Source organism: Leopardus geoffroyi, chromosome E1, assembly GCF_018350155.1.
Source record: "Leopardus geoffroyi isolate Oge1 chromosome E1, O.geoffroyi_Oge1_pat1.0, whole genome shotgun sequence".
NCBI classification, from domain to species: domain Eukaryota; kingdom Metazoa; phylum Chordata; class Mammalia; order Carnivora; family Felidae; genus Leopardus; species Leopardus geoffroyi.
Genome location: NC_059330.1, coordinates 10,937,793 through 10,957,310, shown reverse-complemented (window position 1 = coordinate 10,957,310; position 19,518 = coordinate 10,937,793). Strand labels below are relative to the sequence as shown.

The 19,518-nt window shown below is 46.6% G+C and overlaps 1 protein-coding gene across 4 annotated transcripts in view; it reads left to right on the top strand.

The window, feature by feature from the left end:
* The first annotated feature begins 2,151 nt into the window (after positions 1-2,151).
* The window catches only part of PRPSAP2 (phosphoribosyl pyrophosphate synthetase associated protein 2), a 48,616-nt gene continuing 31,249 nt past the window's right edge, over positions 2,152-19,518 (top strand). For 2 of the 4 annotated variants that reach the window (XR_006714742.1, XM_045487570.1), the window contains exons 1-7: positions 2,152-2,289; positions 7,061-7,156; positions 7,421-7,571; positions 8,753-8,805; positions 11,217-11,283; positions 14,189-14,361; positions 17,381-17,496. Coding sequence is in view for 3 of the 4 variants with exons in the window: in XM_045487570.1 (XP_045343526.1) it covers positions 7,453-7,571; positions 8,753-8,805; positions 11,217-11,283; positions 14,189-14,361; positions 17,381-17,496 (528 nt within the window). In the remaining variant the exon portion in view is untranslated. The remainder of the gene's footprint in view (positions 2,290-7,060; positions 7,157-7,420; positions 7,572-8,752; positions 8,806-11,216; positions 11,284-14,188; positions 14,362-17,380; positions 17,497-19,518) is intronic. The other 2 variants (XM_045487568.1, XM_045487569.1) reach the window with 2 other exon arrangements.

Genomic DNA, 19,518 nt, shown 5'->3' with positions numbered 1-19,518 from the left:
AGGGAGGACCAGGCTGGTGAGAAAAAACAATACACAAACAGGGGGAGAACACGCAGACCCCTGAGAATGATAGAAACCCAATTCACGCTGGCTTAAGAGGGTGGAGGGGAGAAACTTACTGGCTCCCATAAATGAAAATCCAGGGAACTCCAGACTTCAGGCTCAGCCTAAATTCGACTGGGCCCATCTGTTCCTCTATCAGCATTTTTTCCCGGTGGTTCCCCTCTAGGTATCCTGACAAGCAGAGCAAGAAGCGAGCCACCAGCCACAGTTACCCACGCGGCTCCGGCTTGTGTCTCTTGGGCTCCCATTGGCTCAGCGGCCTATCCTTGGAGCGAATCAGTGAGCTGAGAGGGATGAGCTGTCCCGATTGGTCCGATCCATTCGTACCGCAACACGTGACGTGAAAGGTGGATCCCATGCGGCTGGTCGAAGCAGGCAGGTGAGGTTGGGCAAGGGTTAGACTGCAGCGCAAGAGAAGTGAAGAAAACCCAACGATGGTCTGCTGGAAGAGGATTCAGTTTTGTCCCGCGAATGTATCAGTGGGCTCACGGGTCGCGCCCTTTGCAAGAAGTATGTCCCTGTAAAGTTGTCAGGCAAAGGAAATGTCTTAACGCCATTTCATGAAGCATCACACAATTTATAACTCATAAATCGAGATGCTTGTATTCCCCAATTGTAAAATAAGAGGCTGGCTGCTTCTGGCTAGCTGCCCAACCTTTAATGAATGATTTCATGCCTCACGCTTGTGAAAAATCCAAAGCAGAATTGGAGATGCAATGTGGTATAGGGATCAGCATAATGCAGACTTTGGTGCCAGGCCTCCTGGATTGCAATTCTCGTCCACTTAGTCATTTGTCAAGTCATTCAGTGTGGGTGTTTCAGTTCCCATAGGTATTAAAATGGAGAAGACAATAATGTCTACTTCATGCCCTTGTGAGGACTAAATACATTATGGTTAATATATGGTAAGGACTTAAGAGGGCTTGTTTTGATACAGGGTAAGTGCTACATATGTATTTGGTTTGTTTGTTTGTTTGTTTGTTTGTTTAGGTAGGCTTCATACCCAGCGCAGAGCCCAATGCAGGGCTTGAATTCAGGACGCTGAGATCAAGACCTGAGCTGAGATCAAGAGTCAGAACTTCATGACCGAACCACCCGGATGCCCCTGCATTTGCTATTATTATATTTAAAATTAAAATAAACCATATAAATATGGTTATATTTAGATTATAAAGAATTCAGTCAATGGATACCAAAAGCACCAATTCCTTTACAAAATAAAAGAAGAAAGGTTGGGGTGCCTGGGTGGCTCAGTCAGTTAAGTGACTGACTTTGGCTCAGGTCATGATCTCACGAGCCCTGCATCGGGTTCTCTGCTGTCAGCGAGGAGCTGCTTCGGATCCTCTATCTGTCTCTCTCTCTCCAAAATAAAAACAAACATTTAAAAAATATAAAAGAGGGGCGCCTGGGTGGCTCAGTCGGTTGAGCGTCCGACTTCAGCTCAGGTCATGATCTCACAGTTCATGAGTTCGAGCCCCACATCGGGCTCTGTGCTGACAGCTGGGAGCCTGCAGCCTGCTTCAGATTCTGTGCCTCCCTCTCTCTCTGCCTGAACCCACTCGCATGCTGTCTCTGTCTCTCTCAAAAATAAATAAACTTCAAAAAAAAAAAGAAAATAAAAAAAATACAAAATATCAAAGAAGACAGGTCAACAAAGGAAATAATGATACCAACTGATTGTTTACTGCATGGCAGGAACTGAGCTACAAAGCTCTGCAGGTGTTATCTCACTTAATCCTCATAACCCTACGAGATAGATGCTACTGTCATTTTCATTTTTCGGATGAGGAAATTGAGGCTCAGAGAGGCGAAGTGACTTTGCCCAAGGTTACAAGCCACTAAAGACTTGAACCCAGACATTTGTAATTCCACACCTTTGCTTTCACAGCCACCGCATCCCAGGGGTCCAAAGAGGCTCAGCCCCGTCCACCTCCCCGCCCCTCTTGCCAGCATGGCCCCACCTCTCTAGCCTGCACCTCCCCCGCCCCCCCTCCCCGCTCCTCCCCTCGGGTGGGCCCCGCCCACGGCCCCAGCGAGCCAGGTGCCTCCGCAATCCCGGCTCCCGGCCCCGCCCTCTGCCCCGCCCACAGGCCTCGCAGTCGCCGTGGACGCCGTTCTTGCGCATGGAGTCGCCATTTTGCTCCTAGAGAAGCCGCCTGGAGAGCCGGCGCTTTCTTCCTTCGGCAGCCGAGGCTGCGGCGGGGCCGGGGCTGGGGTCGGGGCCAGGTAGGCGGGCGGGAGCCAGCGACGAGTGGCGGCGCGGACCGGCGGGCTCCGGCAGTGCGGGGCGCAGGTGCAAGGGGCGGGGAGCCCCGCGGCGCCGGCTGGCGGACGGGTCGCGCGGTCCCGGGGCGGCGGCTGGGCGGGGGGATACGGCGGGGCGACCCCGGGCTCGCGCCCGCAGCCGCCCCCTCCTCCCTCCCTCCCTCCTCTCCTTCGCGGGGCCCGCGGGGCTCGGGCCCGGCGCGCGGCCCCGGGTGACCCAGCTCCGGGCGCCTGTGGGAGTCGAGCCCTAATTATGGGACCGGCGGTTCAGAAAACGAGCCTCCGGCCCCTGGTCTGACACAGCCCCTGATTCTAAGTTGACTGGCCTTGCTAGTCGCGGACCATTTCTGTTCTTCTCTGGCCGGTTTTTTTTTTTTTTTTCCACCCAGAGCTCACCCAGCAGAGGTTGAGGGAGGACCTCGATGTGATTTTTAGATACTATTTGACTTTAAAATGTTTTTTCCCCAGCATATTGCATTGACGATAGGGTTTTCCCCCCTTTATTTTAATATTGGCGCAGTTTGGGTGGTTAGCTTTTATAAAGAATAACGAAATGCAGACTGGGGATTTGGAGCATGAAGAAGTGTGATTTCTTACGCTTAGAAGATTTAAATGAGCAAATAAAAATAATTCAGCCACATCATTGAACTCCGCTAAATCCTACCCTTCTTCCTGCCCGTGTTCCTACCCTGACCCGGTCTATACCATGATAACCCAGTTTTGATTAGCAGAGATGAAATTCTGCTCTTATTCACTTAACATAAGCACTGTACAGAGTCCTGGATATTTACCGTTTTTATTATGTTGACTATATATTTCCGAATTTTACTTAATTACCCCATTATGGATGCTTTCTATCTGTCCAGTGTTGCTCTTAAAAGAAATCTTGCAGTGACCATCATTGAACATATATGGCTTGTTCTTTTCTTTCCCCGGTACAAATGACCAAAAGGGGAAATACTAAAAGTTATGTGTTGTGTTCTTTCTTCAACACCTGGTATAAATTGTATTTCAAACAAGGCCTGTCTAGACATTTAAAAAAAATCTGGGTGTTTGTCTGATTCTGCTGTGATGCTGAATTCAGCATGGGAGTATCATCATTTTCTGTGCTGTTGCATACAACTGTCTGCTACAAGTCAGACTGAAACTCAGCTGTCGTCAGCTGCTTAGAAGCCGCGCAGCCTTGAGCACGTTTCTTAATCTCCGGCCTCGTTTCCCCATGTGTAAAATGGGTCCACTTCGAGTACCTGCTTTCTTGAGTTGCCGTAAGAATTCAGAGCACTTAGAAAACAGCGTTAGCTGTAAGAAAACGTGCTGCTGGAGAGACGGGCAAAGAGCCTGGGATCACAGAGACACGGAAGATTAATTCGGCTTAGGTTTTGCCCTAATTCTCTTCAGTACGGATATAAAAAGTTGTTTTTGAGCGAGGTACGTCAGCAATAAAAATGATAATTGTTTGCATCTTATGATGCTTTTTAGTTTGCAGACTGCTTTGAATACCATTTGGTAATTGTTGCGACTCAGTGAGGTCAGGCTTTATTCAACAACTGTTTGTTACTTTGTCAAACACCGTTTGGCCCCCATGTGCCAGGTGCTAGGCACTGGATATACAGCAGAGAATATAATGGTGGGAAGAAAAAAAAAAAAATCTCTGCTGTCCTGGACCTTCGGTACTGGTGGGGGAAGCTGATCTTCCCAAACACCTATCTCTGTTGTCAGGAAGGGAAGGGCCAAGCCACCTACCCAAGAACGGGTCGCTAGTAACCACGGAAGGCAAGCCCGGGCACGCTTACTCTGGTGTCTTTAGATAGGAGGTGTTTGCAGCGGATGCTTTGGAGGGAAAGCATCACACTTTAAGGCAAGCCTTCCTCATCTGAAATGCGGAAAAGTGGTTTTGGAAGGACTGCTGGCAACATCCAAAGCGAGTGGTCTTTCAGTGTGGATTCATTCAGGAGACTTCATAGATTGTCCAGTCTCATTCAGAGAGGAGTAGGGTTTGCTTTTGGAAAGGTACTGAGAGCCTCGGAAAAGGACGTGTTTTCATCTGCGTTATAAATAATTCTCACACATTGTGGGGTAAATTTAGGGTGAATGTAAAAGCAGCTGTAGTTTACAGGGTTGCGGAGCAGGGAGAATGGGAGTGCTCTCTTCACTTTCCATTTCACGCTAAAGCTTTGTGGTAATGAGCCTTCTGCCAGGCCCCATCCTGGTGATTGTGTTTCTGAGGATAATCTCTAAAACTCACTTTTTTGAAGCTTGGTAAAGAGTACAACTTGAATTTCCAGTAGGGAAAAGGAGAACCCAAGCTAGCAACAGCCCTTAAGTTTGAACATCTTGTGCAGTAAGTAGGCGCAGAATATGACTGTCGATAACCAGTTCCAAATGGATGCCCCTACCTGTGCCATTTTGACGGTGGTGGGTTTTGGTTATAGAAACCTGATGTCCGAAGACTTAGGACGTAAGGGACCACAGTCAGCGGTGAAGGGCGTTCAAACTGGGGCCAGTAACGAAAGGCTGCAGGAAGTATCCTGGGGAAGAGAAGGCACAGAGGCAAGAGGGCCATCTTGAGATAGGTTGAGCACTGCCCAGTGGAAAAGGAATTTGATGTTTCCTGTAAATTATCAAGGAAAGGGCAAAGACCAGGAGGTGTTGAGGGCAGGGAGAGGAAGTTTAGCGTGTTCTAAGGAAGAATTTGGAATGATGGGCCCCTAGGATATGGGCCTTGGGCTCGAGCTCTTCAGGCACCCGGAGTGGCTTCTTGGCGGGAGTCCCGTAGATGGGCCTGGTTATCTCTCAGAGCTCTTTCTACCCTCAGATGCTTTCGTTCAGAGTGTTCCATGTCCTCTCAAGAACACTGTGGTACCTCAAGAAGCTTCTTATTTGAGGTTTGGGGAACGTAACAAGATGGCCAACATATGCATGTAACCACACTTGTTCAGTAGAAAACCAAAACCTTGAAAGTGGATACCAGTGTAGCTAGCTTCCATTCACCAAGCAGATCCTCTGTGTGGCACACTGTGTTAAGTGCTGTACAGAAATTAATTGTACAGCAACCCTGTAAGGTCACTTTACCCTAAGGCTAAGAGAGACTCATTCATACAGAACCTTGCGGTGAGTTGAGCCCAGATGCAGTCGTGAATTTGACTCCAAAGCCTGTATTTGTAACTACAGGAGAATGAGTTTTTATTGTTTCCGTCTCCAGACCTGTGCCATCTGTTCCTAAAGACAGACATAGCATTGGTTGAGAGATGGTGTTGGAAGATACTTAAGATCTCTTCCAACTTTGAGTATTGATGACTAAATACATTCTTTTTTTCATCTGCACCAGCCACTCTGGCCCACACTGCCCTAAAGCAGGTATCAGCAGACTTTCTGTGGAGGCCCAGATGATCAGTGTTTTCAGCTGTATGGCCTGTACTCAACTCTATCATTGGATCCATAGACAGTTTGTAGGCAGTGAGCATGGCTGTGTTCCAATACGATTTTATGTACAGAACGAGCATTTGGAGGGATCTGGTTTGGCCCGTGGGCTGTAGTTGGCTGATCCCTGCTCCCGAGCCACTTTCCATCGTAGGTATCCTCGTTGGTCTCCTTAGGGCTTTGGTCATTTGTGCATGTGTTTGTGTTTGGAATTCATAGTCTGTAGGTCAGTTTTCATTGTAGTGCTCCATTTTTCCCATCACGGGATGCCCCGTAAGAGGCACTCTGGGGAAATGTGCTCTCCTAGCCTACTGGTGCGTCCGTACCTATAAATTGCCCTGCCCCAAGGACCCAGCGGTTCTTGGAATTACAGCAGAGACGCGCACACGTGCGCTAGGAGCCCTGTTTAGGATGGTGACCCGCTACATGTTCCGTCTCCGCACCATGGAGTACTCGAAGCACTTCAAAAGTATATTTTGTAAATATACAACCCCTGGGTTGTCAAAATACATCGTTTAACAAAAAAGATTATAGATAAATTTGCACAATGATTTTTTTACATTAGAAAGGTATTTTTGTACATATTTTTTTATGAGGCGGGGGTCGCGTGTGAATGGGTACAGGTCAGGTGGTGGCCGTATCGAACTGATAAGAATTGTCCGTTCCTGGGGACGTGGGTGGGAAGGAGCCTGGGATTGGTGCTAGTGATGTTAGCCTAAACATCAAGTTTCAGTTCCTCACGAGGAGAATGTGTGTGTGTACCAGTGTAATTAAAATTTAAGAGTAACAAGAAAGATCTGCTTGGCTTCGGTCCCTTTGTAATCTTCCTGGAGCCATCAACCGAGGAAATGCAGTGGGCTCGCCGGGAAGGTCCCCCCGCCCCGTGGCCTGCTAGGTTATTGCTACGGCATCTAGTCCTGCACCTTCCTTGGGTGATAAGGACGCAGCCCAGAGAGTGGAGGAGCACATGAACGGCCCGTGGGATTACCACCTCGGCTCTGATGACTCTCGGGCCAGGGGTTTTTCTGTTTGTGCCCTGCTGCCTGTCAGTTGGGTGGTTGCTTTCCTTCCCTTTGGGGTTATTATTTGGTCTCAGCCTTGTGTTCCAGTTCAGAAAAACTTAGATGCCAAGGTCCAGCTTAGACATGACTCAGGGCATCAGAGAGGCAGCTGGCAGCCAAGGGGGAGGTTTGGGGGTAAATAGTTATTATAGGAAAAGCTGGGCACAGATGGGCTATTTATTCGTCATTGAAGGATCGATCAGTCCATGTCCTTGCTAATGGCTCTGCCATTTTTCTGTGTGTTAATCCAGGAGGAATTTTGTTGTCAGAGAATAAAAGGAGGTTGTCCATAATTGACTTTAAGCAGCAAACAGTAAAACACTGAGCTCTTCAGCTCCGCCTTTCTTGTAAGTTTATCGTTTGTTCCCAGTGGTCATGAAAACTAATTAAATCATGCAGTAACATTTTTCCATAAATCCAGAACCCTGAAATCCAAATGAACTTTTTATTTGTCCATACATATATTTAATATAAAAGACTCCATCATGGCGAAAACTAATTTCCTTCAGCTTAAGTCATTTGCTAGTAAAAAAAAAAAAAAAAAAAAAAAAGTTCATTCAGGTGAATTTCATATTCTGTGGTGGTTCTTAATATACTTTTGATCCTCCTAGGCTCTGAGAATTGGAAAACCAAGAAGGTTTTGATGTTTTGTGTGGCGCCACCTGAATTAGAAACCAAGATGAACATAACGAAAGGAGGTCTGGTGTTGTTTTCAGCAAATTCTAACTCCTCGTGTATGGAGCTTTCAAAGAAAATTGCTGAGTGAGTACTTCGTGCCATTAAAATCCATATTCAGTATGTCATGCTGTAAGAAAAATTTTTTTATGTTTATTTTTGAGAGAGAGAGAGGCAGAGGCAGACACAGAATCGGAAGCAGGCTCCAGGGTCTGAGCTGTCAGCACAGAGCCTGATGCAGCCTCGAACTCACAACCCGTGAGATCATGACCTGAGCTGAAGTCAGATGCTTAGCTGACTGAGCCCCCCAGGCTCCCCTCCTTATACTTTTCTGATGATCACTTCAAGTATGATGATCATTTCGAGGAGCCAATGGAGGTGAAGGTTCTTCATTTTTTCCAGTCACAGGCGCCCTCATTATGTCACGTTTTAAATTTGACTATCGGAATAGCACTGATTGTTAAACTTGAGAACAGATGTTTTGTAGTTGGTCTGTGTATCGTCTGTATATTAAGGGCTAACTTTTTTTGTGAACTGTCGTAACTCCCTACACGTTCGTTCGGCAGATATTTATCGAGTCTTTATAAGTGCCAGGGATTGTGTTAGGTGCCGCATACGTGGAGAATTACTTGCGTATGAAGAGCAATGAAGTGTATTCTGTATGAACATAGTTTGCATAGATTGTAGTTCAGTCTAGTTTTAGTTATTTATTAAATAAAGTTTGAACCCCCTACTATGTATTAGACCTTGATCTAGATATTGGGGATTAACAGTGAACCCAACAGTCAGGATCCTTTCTTCTTCTATGTAGTAGGGGAGCCAGACGAGAAGAAAGTCAACAAAACAAACGAGAATTTCAGGTGGTGATAGTGTGAAGAAAACGGGATGAAGGGAAAGGTTTGTGCAGGTTGTTCTATTTTAGCTCAGGTGCCTTTTAAGCCCAGGGGATGGTATGAGAATTGAGAAACCCTCCAGGCAGAGGGAACAGAAGGTTCAAAGGCAGGAGGGGTTGGTGTAGCCCAGGGACAGGCTCGATCAGGCTAAGCTGGCCTCCGGAGGCCTTCTTGGGGAGGCGTGGGGTGGGGGTTAGGTAACGGATCGACAGACAGTATCGTATCCACTTTAAATTTTATGGTAAGAGTGCCTCTGTTTTATTTCGCTTTGTCTCATTTTTAATCAATTTATGAATCATCCTTAAATAGTAAAGATGTTGAGTCGATTTTATTTCTATTACCTTTTCAGCTTTTTCCCCCTTTTCTCTTCCCTAGGCGGCTGGGGGTGGAGATGGGCAAAGTGCAGGTTTACCAGGAACCTAACAGAGGTGAGTATCTCAGACATGCGTGTGATATTGATCTTTTTGTGGAATGTGACGTTCTGGCTCTGTCCTTCATCCTCTGCTCTTAAAATAGTTGGACCCAGCGGCCAGTTATTTCCGCCTGCGGGAAGTCCAGCGGGCAAGGTGGCGAATACCAACTGGACGTAGACCATCTGGGGGCTTGAACTCCAGTTCTCAGACCTCATTCAGTAAAGACTGCAGCCATGCACGCAGCTGGCCCACCGAATGGAAATCTAGCTCAGCAGTTGTGTGAATCTGTGTCCCCTTAGGTGGGATGAGAAAGCCCTGTGTGGCCACGGTGTTAACCGGTTGCCATTCTTTATTCCCCATAAGTTGCCGTTAGGAGATGCTTTTGTTAATTGATTTCCGTCATTACATAAACACCCCACATTGTGCACTTGTTCACATGTTAGTTACTGTTTGTAATTTCTGTAGAAATGGTAGATATTTGAAACTATCCTAGCAGGAATGATGGACAGCTTACCAGGACCCGAGGGTCAGATGACTTATCCTTGGCGAGTTATTTGATTTTTCTAAACTGCGAATGATTTGTGCTGCTTTGAGGATTTAATGGGATAATTTGTGTGCCTTCGCACTTCTTGGTGCGTAGTAGGTGCTCGGGAAACACTGGTTCCCTGTCCTTTTCCACTGTAGGATTTTGGCAGTTACCTAAATATTGGGAGAACTTACAAGACGCTTTGATGAAAAGGCACAAATTTGTTTCCCCCCTATTTATTTCTACCATCACTGCCACCTTTTTCCTGTCTCCCAAGATCCCCCATGTGGCTTCGGTGGGAAAAATGTGTAATTGAAGAAAATACGCAGGGAGAGTTTGGAGAAGGGTCTGCTGCTAAAGCAGATTGCGTGATGCCCTTTGTGTAGCCTGGAAGGGAGGGTTAGGGAGAGCTGGTGGTGGGAGTCTCGTCCCAGGAGGAAAGTTCATCTGCCCTCTGGGTTCCTGCCTGAGGGTGGGGAGAATACTTGGTGTCTATCGGGAAGGAAGGCTGGAACTGACGTTTGTGGATTCCTCGCTGTTACCAGGGACTGAAGCACTGTGTTCAGGGGTGATGTTAGCTACAAAGTCCCCAAGTCCCCGAAGTGACAGAGTCAGGATTCAAACCCAGCTCTCCCCGACCCTAAAGTTCATTTTCTTTCCTTGGTACTGTATATTCCTTTGTAAACACATATTCTGTTTTTTCCCAACATTTTAAAAAAAAATTTTTTTTTTTTTCAACGTTTATTTATTTTTGGGACAGAGAGAGACAGAGCATGAACGGGGGAGGGGCAGAGAGAGAGAGGGAGACACAGAATCAGAAACAGGCTCCAGGCTCTGAGCCGTCAGCCCAGAGCCCGACGCGGGGCTCGAACTCCCGGACCGCGAGATCGTGACCTGGCTGAAGTCGGACGCTCAACCGACTGCGCCACCCAGGCGCCCCTGTTTTTTCCCAACATTTTTAACAAAAATGTTTGGACCTGTAAAAAAGTTAAGAGACTAGAGCTGTGAATATCCCACGTGTATGTCTGCCGTGGACTCAACAGCTTACATTTTGCGACATGAATATGAATGCGTGCAACCTTTTGAAAGTAAGTTGCCGCATCAGGTCACTTAAAGCTCTGAATGCTTGGCTGTGCCCCTCCCGAGGAAAAGGACTTTGTTCTGCATGAATACGTTGTCTAGTTTAAAGAAATAAATGACCATTCTCTAATTATGTAATATCTCGCCAATATTCAGAGTTCCCTTGTTGTCCTGGAGAGCCTTTTACAGCTATTAGGGTTTTTTTTTTTTTTTTCCCAAACCGGGATTCTTGGCTCAAGCAATGTGTTTTCTTTTTCACTGTTGTTTTTCTGTTTTGTTTTTTTTTTTTTTTTTAATGTTATTTTTGAGAGAGAGAGAGAGAGAGAGAGCACATGAGCAGGGAGGGGCAGAGAGAAGGGGACAAAGGACCCACAGTGGGCTCCATGCTGACAGCAGCCAGCCGGATGTGGGGCGAGAACTCATGAGAGAACTCACGTGAGATCATGACCTGAGCTCAAAGTCGGATGCTCAACCGACTGAGTCACCCAGGCGCCCCTCAAGGGATGTGTTTTCTGTATCTCTTTAGTTTCTTCTCATCCAGGACATTTCTTTTCTTCGTGTGATACTTTGAAGAATGCCCCATTCTTCATTTGGAATTCTCTCAGTAGCACGAACTGTAACGTTGACATGTTTAAAAAGGGTGATTGATGCCAGTGGGTTCGCTATCATTTACAGCACCAAAAGCCTTGTGAATGTTTTTAACAGTTCCATTCTCCACATTTTGTGACACTGGGGATGAGGCAGACTTTTTTGTGCATTTTCAAAATTTTAAATTATATGCCATCTTCGCCACCGCCTCTTTTTTTCCTCTTCCTGCCAGAAACAAGAGTACAGATTCAAGAATCCGTGAGGGGAAAGGATGTTTTCATCATCCAGACTGTCTCCAAGTGAGTCCTTAGCCAACAGACACGGGGGTCTCTCTGGGTTTCTTTCTGGGCAAGAGTGCTGGGAATCATAAGAGCTGACTAGACAGGAAGAATTATGACCATTTTAAAATCGGTATGTCTTATTCTGCTAATTTTTCTGACATAACTGCTGACTTTCAGGTGTTCTTTCAGGGTTCTCGAAGGGTGGAAGTAACCAGGTACTGGAGCAGAGGCTCTTAACGAGAATAGGACCTATGACGTTGCCTCTCAGTAGTGGGAATCTTATACAACTTGCAGGGAAGCTCTTCTGGTCCCCCCAAAAAAGGCAGGGGGAGAGGGGTTTACTTACTTGGGCTTCTTAAAGCTTTGACTGCAGGTCATTGAAAAATGATCACCACTTATTATCACGTAGATTAAATGAACTGAGAAGGTAAAATAACGTATTGAAGGACGTATTCCTGTCTGGTGTGTGACGTTTGACATACGTATGTGTGTGTTTGGAAAGTTGTCGAGGCCACAGATGTGTAAGGTGGGTGTGGAGTTGTCTGTGCGGCGAGGTGCTCTGCATCGTTTTTTGATCAAATGCTGCACTGTCCACGGACGCCCCCGAATGCCTCTGTGTATGAAAGTTCTTCACCTCAAAGTGGCTTTTAATAATGTCTGAAAATCAGTTTATATAGGGTGTACCGTTTTTGAGCTTAGAGATGCTAAATTTTGCTGCATGTTAGATTTGTGTTTATATGTGTAAAAAATACCAAAGAAAGCCTGGTCTCGGGAGAATTTAGCCTCGCAACACACATACTTCCACCGAATGTTGAACATCTATCCTGGTCCTTGGTTCATCTGGATGAAGTCTCGTAGCCCCCTGGCTCCTCTGGGAAGAACAGTTGAAGGGGACCTGTCGTCGCGTCCCATGCCTTCCTGGGAGCATGTGTGCCGTGGAGAAGGGCGGGGGCCGCTTGTTTCGATCCCTCTGCCACGTAGTGTCCTCGGCAGACCTGGGCGGGGCTGGGGGCACTGAGTTCTTGTGGCCTCTCTGCCTGGCATGCCAAAGGGCCAGGGTGCTGATGGAGAACTCCCCTGTGGGCACCCCTTGCCCTTCACCTTCCGGCATCGGGGTGGGGAAAGCGCAGAGCACAGGACGACTTCCGTCGCTTCTGGCTCCTGCGTGTGTGGGGTGCTGTTACCTCCTCAGAGACACGTGTGACTCCATTTTGGAGAAGTGCACGGAGGTGCTCGCGTCACACAGGGGAGAAGTGGGCATGGAAAGCCAAATCGGACTTAGAATTCAGGGCTTCAGAGGGGGACTCGTGTAATCCTTCCCGTCTCCAGGTCCTTGCATTCCTTTCCTGTGTTTTGGTTTATTTCAACACTCTTATCATTTTGCCCCCCGCCTTTTTAGTTTCTTCTTCCTGTAGTGAAAATCACCTGCGCGTCTCATCCTGCATCGTTCCGAGCTGCGCTGTAGGCTTGTGCGAGCTCCGCGGTTCTTAGTCTTGCCAGGTTGCTGGAAGCCTGACCGTTGTGGTCTTTGCCAGATAGTTAACGTTGAGATCTGATGTCGTCAGTACATCTTCTGTTTCATTTTAGTACAGGCTAATGATGGGCACTAAAGTATTAGAAAAATTTTAAATGGAGGCAATGCTGTCCAGTAGCTCAACTTCTGCAGTCACTCAGACAAGTTCATTATCAGAGGTTAGCGCTGGCCAGCCTGTCAGCAGCTCACAGGAGACAAGTGCTCCCGCACGCATGATTCGGGGTTCTTGGTGTAACTCTGTACTCCCTGTCGGGTCCTCTCCTCCTACTCTTTCACATTCGGGGCGGGGGGTGTGACCTTGAGTGTCCGGCATCTAGAAAGCCATGAAACTCGATGAGGAGCCCAGCGGGTGAGGCGAGGTTGCAGGAGAGGGCAAATGAATGGGCATTAGGCAGGAAGGTGGGGAGAGGAGAACCGGCACAGGAAGCCAAGTGGGGCAGCACAGGAGGAAGTCCTAGAAGCCAAGTGGGTCAAGCAGGGTGAGCAGCCCGGGGAGTTGAGGTGAGAGGAGGAGAAGAATTGACCTTGGATCTGGCTATGTGGAGGTCGTTGATGACCTGGATTGGAACGTGTTGGGAGAGAGTGAATGGAGGTGAGCTGATGATAGCAGTGTAGACAGCTCCCTTGAGACATACACACAGGGGAGCAAAGAAGTTCGGGGGCAGTGGGAAAAATGGCCACTAGTTTAAAAAAAAATTTTTTTTTTAATGTTCATTTATTTTTGAGATAGAGGGAGACAGAGCGCGAGTGGGGGAGTGGCAGAGAGAGAGGGAGACACAGAATCCGAAACAGGCTCCAGGCTCTGAGCTGTCGGCACAGAGCCCGATGTGGGGCTCGAACCCACGAATCGTGAGATCATGACTTGAGCCGAAGTCGGATGCTTACCCGACTGAGCCACCCAGGCGCCCCACTAGTTGTTTTTAATGTGACAACAGAATGTTTATAGTCCGATGGGTACAGTCTGGTGGGGGGGCCAAACCAAACTGATGACGGAGGCAAGAGAGGGAGGATCACTGGAGTCCTGTGGAGTAGGGGTGGTTAGTGGGCCATCTGGAGGGCTCATTTCAGAGTAACTTCGGTGTGGAAAGTGTGTCCCTGACTGAGGGCGGAGGGCGGGCAGACTTGTAGGTGCAGATACGTGTGTCGGTGGGAGCCCATGGAAGCTCGCTCTTCTGACTGCTATTTTTAGGAAGAAAGGAAGTAGTGTCATGGGCTGGGAGGGAATGTGGGACATGTTAGTTCCTCTTCTGCGTCTCGAGCCTTGAGACTTGGTAGAGACAGGAGTAGCACGCTGCTGACATCTTGTTGGAACAGGCGTCTCACGTTCCTTGCTGGGACACACTCTCTCTCTCTCTCTCTCTCTCTTTCTCTCTCTCTCTCGGAACACAGGGATGTAAACACCACCATCATGGAGCTCCTGATTATGGTGTACGCGTGTAAGACCTCCTGTGCCAAAAGCATCATCGGCGTGATTCCCTACTTTCCTTACAGCAAACAGTGCAAGATGAGAAAAAGAGGCTCCATTGTTTCTAAACTGCTGGCTTCGATGATGTGCAAAGCGGGTAAGAATGGCAGATATTTATTTGATACTTAGCGGGGCCCGGGAAGTTTATTTTTACCTTAGAAATTGTAAAGCCTTGTTTTAACTAAATGCGAATGCTAAACAGAGTGAAAGACCTTTTTCTTTATTGTTTTTTTTGTTTTTTAACGTATTTTATTTATTTTTGAGAGAGACCGAGTACAAGTGGGGGAGGGGCAGAGGGAGAGGGAGACGCAGAATCTGAAGTAGGCTCCAAGCTCTAGCTGTCAGTACAGAGCCCCGCGCAGGGCCTGAGCCCATGGACCATGAGATCATGAGCTGAGCTGAAGTCAGATGCTTAACTGATTGAGCCACCCAGCGCCCCAGGAAGACCGTTTTTAAAGACAGCTTATGTATAACGAGAAAGCAGTGCAGAGAATTCTCTCCTGTTCCCAACTCCCTGAAACACAGAATTAAGGAGAATGACTTATTTTTTCCTAATTTCTTTGTTTAAAAAATGACCTTGAAGCAACAAGTTACATTCACATTTAAATCATTTTTGAAGGGGAAAAGGCATTTGGAACCGAGCATTTTAACAGCAACAACTTCCTTTAGCCTCTTCGCAGCACAGATTGGCATATTTTGCAAACCATATGTGGTAATTTGTGTTGCGCCTTTTCAGGTAACCTCCTAATTGTCTCCGCCTTGTTTCTGAATAACCTTCAGAGTTGTGCACATGCCTGTGTGGGCACGTGCATGCGTGTGTATGATCGTAGAAGCCACATATCCTGGAGCATTGGCACAGAGAGGGAAGGATTAAAATATTCCCACATCACTGTGTTTGAACACAGTCACTTACTATGGAATAAATTTTCTACTGTAGCATTCCAGAGAAGGCAAAGAAACAAAACAAACCATAACTTGGTGAAACTTGAACCCCAGCAACTTCAGAGGTACAACCTACTGAAAAGTCGGTTTTCAGAGTTTTCAAAGCTGGCTGAAGGGAGCAGGCTGGCTCACTGAGCCTTGCGAAAAGATGCTGGTCTTCTCTTCTGGCCTTGATCCTGGATGGGCCACCACGTTGACTTTCCTGGTTTTTGGGTCATGTTTGGCTTTTAAAACTTTTCCAATTAGATTTTCCTTCTACTTTTCTTTCTTTCTTTCTTTCTTTCTTTCTTTCTTTCTTTCTTTCTTTCTTTCTTTCTTTCTTTCTTTCTTTCTTTCTTTCTTTTTTTAAATTTTTTAACTGTTTGTTAATTTTTGAGAGAGACCGAGCACAAGCAGGGGAGGGGCAGAGAGAGGGAGACATAGAATCCGAAGCAGGCTCCAGGCTCTGAGCTGTCAGCACAGAGCGTGACGTGGGGCTTGAACTCACAAACTGTGATACCATGACCTGAGCCGAAGTCGGATGCTTAACTGACTGAGCCACCCACGTGCCCCTCCTTATACTTTTCTGATGATCATTTCAAGTATGATGATCATTTTGAAGAGCCAGTGGAGGTGAAGGTTCTTCGTTTCTTCTAGTTACAGGCCTGTGCAGTTTGTCTTAAGATCTTAAGACAATATTTATCTTAATATGGCTTTGCTGTACCTCTTAAGGAAACTTCAAGGAGATGTAAGTTGCTCTAATACAATTATAAGAGACGTTTCTTCATTACTATTACCTTTGCTGTTTTAAGACTATAAATTGATGTGAAAATCATGTATCTCTGTGTAAGAAAACCACCCAGTCTTTCCCTTCTGAATGGGGAAAAAGCCAGTTCCTCTCCTGTGTATCTCTTGTACTACTCACGCAGAAGATGTCACTTTTGGTCACCAGATGTGTAGAGGTTTTTCCCTACACTTAGCAATTCTCCATGACACCAGCTGAGTATCCTACGGTTTTTGTTTTTTGTTTTTAATGTTTATTACTTTTGAGAAAGAGAGAGAGAGAGAGAGCGGGGGAGGGGCAGAAAGAGAGGGGGACAGAGGATCTGAAGCAGACTCCATGCTGACAGCAGAGAGCCCAGTGTGGGGTTGGAACTCACAAACCATGAGATCATGACTTGAGCCTAAGTCAGATGCTTAACTGACTGAGCCACCCAGGCGCCTCTGGGTATCCTACAATCTAACTAAATTCTGACACTGTCTACCTGGAGGTAGACACCTGTGCTTCTGACCAATCTGCTGTGAATCAGAAGCTCCCAGGACCCATCCTCAGATTTGATTATTTGCGGGAGCAACTTACAGAACTCGGGAAAACTGCCCACTTACTGTTTGCCACTTGATTGGAAAAGCATATGATAAAGAATACAGGCGATTGTTCTGCTGGAGGGGATGCAAGGCCCCACATGTGGGGAGGGCTGCGGAGCCCATGACCTCTGCCAGCACCTCCACCTGTTCACCTGCCTGGCAGCTGCCCGAAACCTCTGCTTCCTCATGCCTGCTCCATTTCCGGCCCCTCCCCCTGCCTCTGGAGAATGGAGGTGGGGATGGGGTGAAGGCTGAAAATTCCAAGCTCCAAGAGCCCACCAAGAGTCACCTCATTAGGGGGCGCCTCAGTAGCTTGGTAGGGAGACTTCAGCTCAGGTCATGATCTCAATGGTTTGTGGGTTCGAACCCTGCATCGGGCCCTGTGCCGACAGCTCAGAGCCTGGATGGAGCCTGCTTTGGATTCTGTGTCTCGCTCTCTCTCTGCCCCTCACCCACTCATACTCTGTCTCTCTCTCTCTCTCTCTCTCTCTCTCTCAAAAATAAATAAACATTAAAAAAATTTTGAAAAAAAACAAGACAGCCACCTCATTAGAACAGAAGGTGCTCCTAGCGCTCTTTTCTCTTAGGAATGTACCAGGGTTTTAGGAGCTCTGTTAGGGACAGGGGTCAGAGACCACTATGTTTTCTGTTCTCTCACAGTGTCATTGAATTAAAAAATCTGAGAGAGAGAGAGAGAGAGACTCTGAGTCTTTTTGATTAGAGAGCAGTTTTTTAAATGCTATTATATATAGTATTTATATATGCTTATTTCATGTAGTACAGCCGGTTATTTAGCTCTTCATATGTTTGTGTCTGCTTTGTTTCCAAAGGTCTAACTCATCTTATTACTATGGATTTGCACCAGAAGGAAATTCAAGGCTTCTTCAACATTCCTGTTGACAATTTAAGAGCATCTCCCTTTTTACTGCAGTATATTCAAGAAGAGGTGGGCTAGCTCATACTTCTGTATTCTAACATTCTGTTTAAGGTTGAAAAGATACATTTCCATTTCCTTGGGCCACCTGTCAAGGATTAAAACTTGGTGTATTCTGCTTAAAGCACGATTTACTTTATAAATGTAATTCAGTGTATTCTAAAATTCTTTTTTTGTTGTTGTTGTTAAAGTTTATTTATTTTTGAGAAGGAGCGTCAGTGGGAAAGGGGCAGAGAGAGAGGGAGAGAGAATCCAAAGCAGGCTCAACACTGTCGGCACAGAGCCTGACACGGGGCTCGATCCCATGAACCATGAGATCGTGACCAGAGCCAAAATTGAGAGTTGGATGCTTCACTGACTGAGCCAACCCAGGTGCCCCTGTGTTTTCAAATTTTTAATCTGCAGTTTGTTTCTTTTGTTAAGCTCTTTAAATTGTGTTTTCTTTTGGACTTCAGGTACCTAGAATTGAACTAGTTGTGATCATGGTCAAATAACTGTCATCATTGGTCCACGCGTGCACCTGGCCCTCATTTGTGTTTCCATCGCTCTGCCTATCTCTCTGTCCATCTGTCTGTAGTGGTCACCGGCCGTGATCCTCCCACGTAGGAAGAAAACTAGATCCGTCATAACTGACATCCACTCATGTGGTCCTTTTCTGTCACATCCCCCTGCCTCCTCCTGCCCAAGGGAGCCACTGTCCTGAGTCTTGCTTCATCGTTTTCTTGACTTCCTTTGTAGATGGTCTTATCGCATATATACATACACATACAGGTATTATTCAAAGACAAAAACAATACACTTTTTTAAGTTTGTAAAGAGTCAAATTGTGTGATTTGGGGGCAGTTTTCACTTGCTGTTACGTTAGTAAGACTCATCCATGTTATGCGTCACGGTGCATCCATTTTTTTTTTTTTTTTTAATTTTTTTTTAACGTTTATTTATTTTTGAGACAGAGAGAGACAGAGCATGAACGGGGGAGGGGCAGAGAGAGAGGGAGACACAGAACTGGAAGCAGGCTCCAGGCTCTGAGCCATCAGCCCAGAGCCTGACGCGGGGCTCGAACTCACGGACTGTGAGATTGTGACCTGAGCTGAAGTCGGACGCTTAACCGACTGAGCCACCCATGCGCCCCACGGTGCATCCATTTTGACTGTTGAGAAATAGTCACTGTGCAGCCTTGTCACAGTTTACTCATAGGTTTTTGCTCTTGTGATTGTGTCCTGTGAGCACTCTTGTCGGTGTCTCCTGTGGTGTGCAAGCAAGTGTATCGTGATTCTATATTCATCTCTAGATGGCCTGGCCTGTGTTTAATTTTTCCCAAAGCAGTTGTGCCTTTCCGTTCTGACCAGCAGTGAGTCAGGTAGTCTGTGGATCCATCTTTGTTTCAATACTTACATTACCGGAATTTAAAACTTTTGCCTGTTGAATGGCTGTGGCCTGGCGTGTCGGTGTCACGTCGATGGATAGATCTCTGACGATGTAAGAAATCGAGCGTCTCTTCGTAGATTTCCTTTTCTGTGAAAAGGTGCTTAATGCCTTTTGTTTGTGTGTTTTCCTCAGTGGTTTTGTGTGTTTCTTTCTGTGCCACAGGCATCCTTTTTTAATTCTTGATTGTAGCCATTGGTTAGTATTTGTTTCACATATATCTCAGTTTGTAACCTGTAGTTTTCTTTAGGGAGTCTACATAACCAGACATGTTCAGATTTTTTTTTTTCATTGAGGTTAAAATTCACATAACATAAAATTAACCACTTTAGGGGCACCTGGGTGCCTCAGTCGGTTAAGTGACTTTTAAAAAAAAAAAAATTTTTTTTTTTTTTACGATCATTTGTTTTTGAGAGACAGAACACGAGCGGGGGAGGGGCAGAGAGAGAGAAGAAGACACAGACTCGGAAGCAGGCTCCAGGCTCCGAGCTGTCAGCACAGAGCCCAGTGCGGGGCTTGAACTCACGAACTGTGAGATCATGACCTGAGCTCAAGTCGGATGTTTGAGCCACCCAGGCGGCGTCCCAAGGGTCTGACTCTTGATGTTGG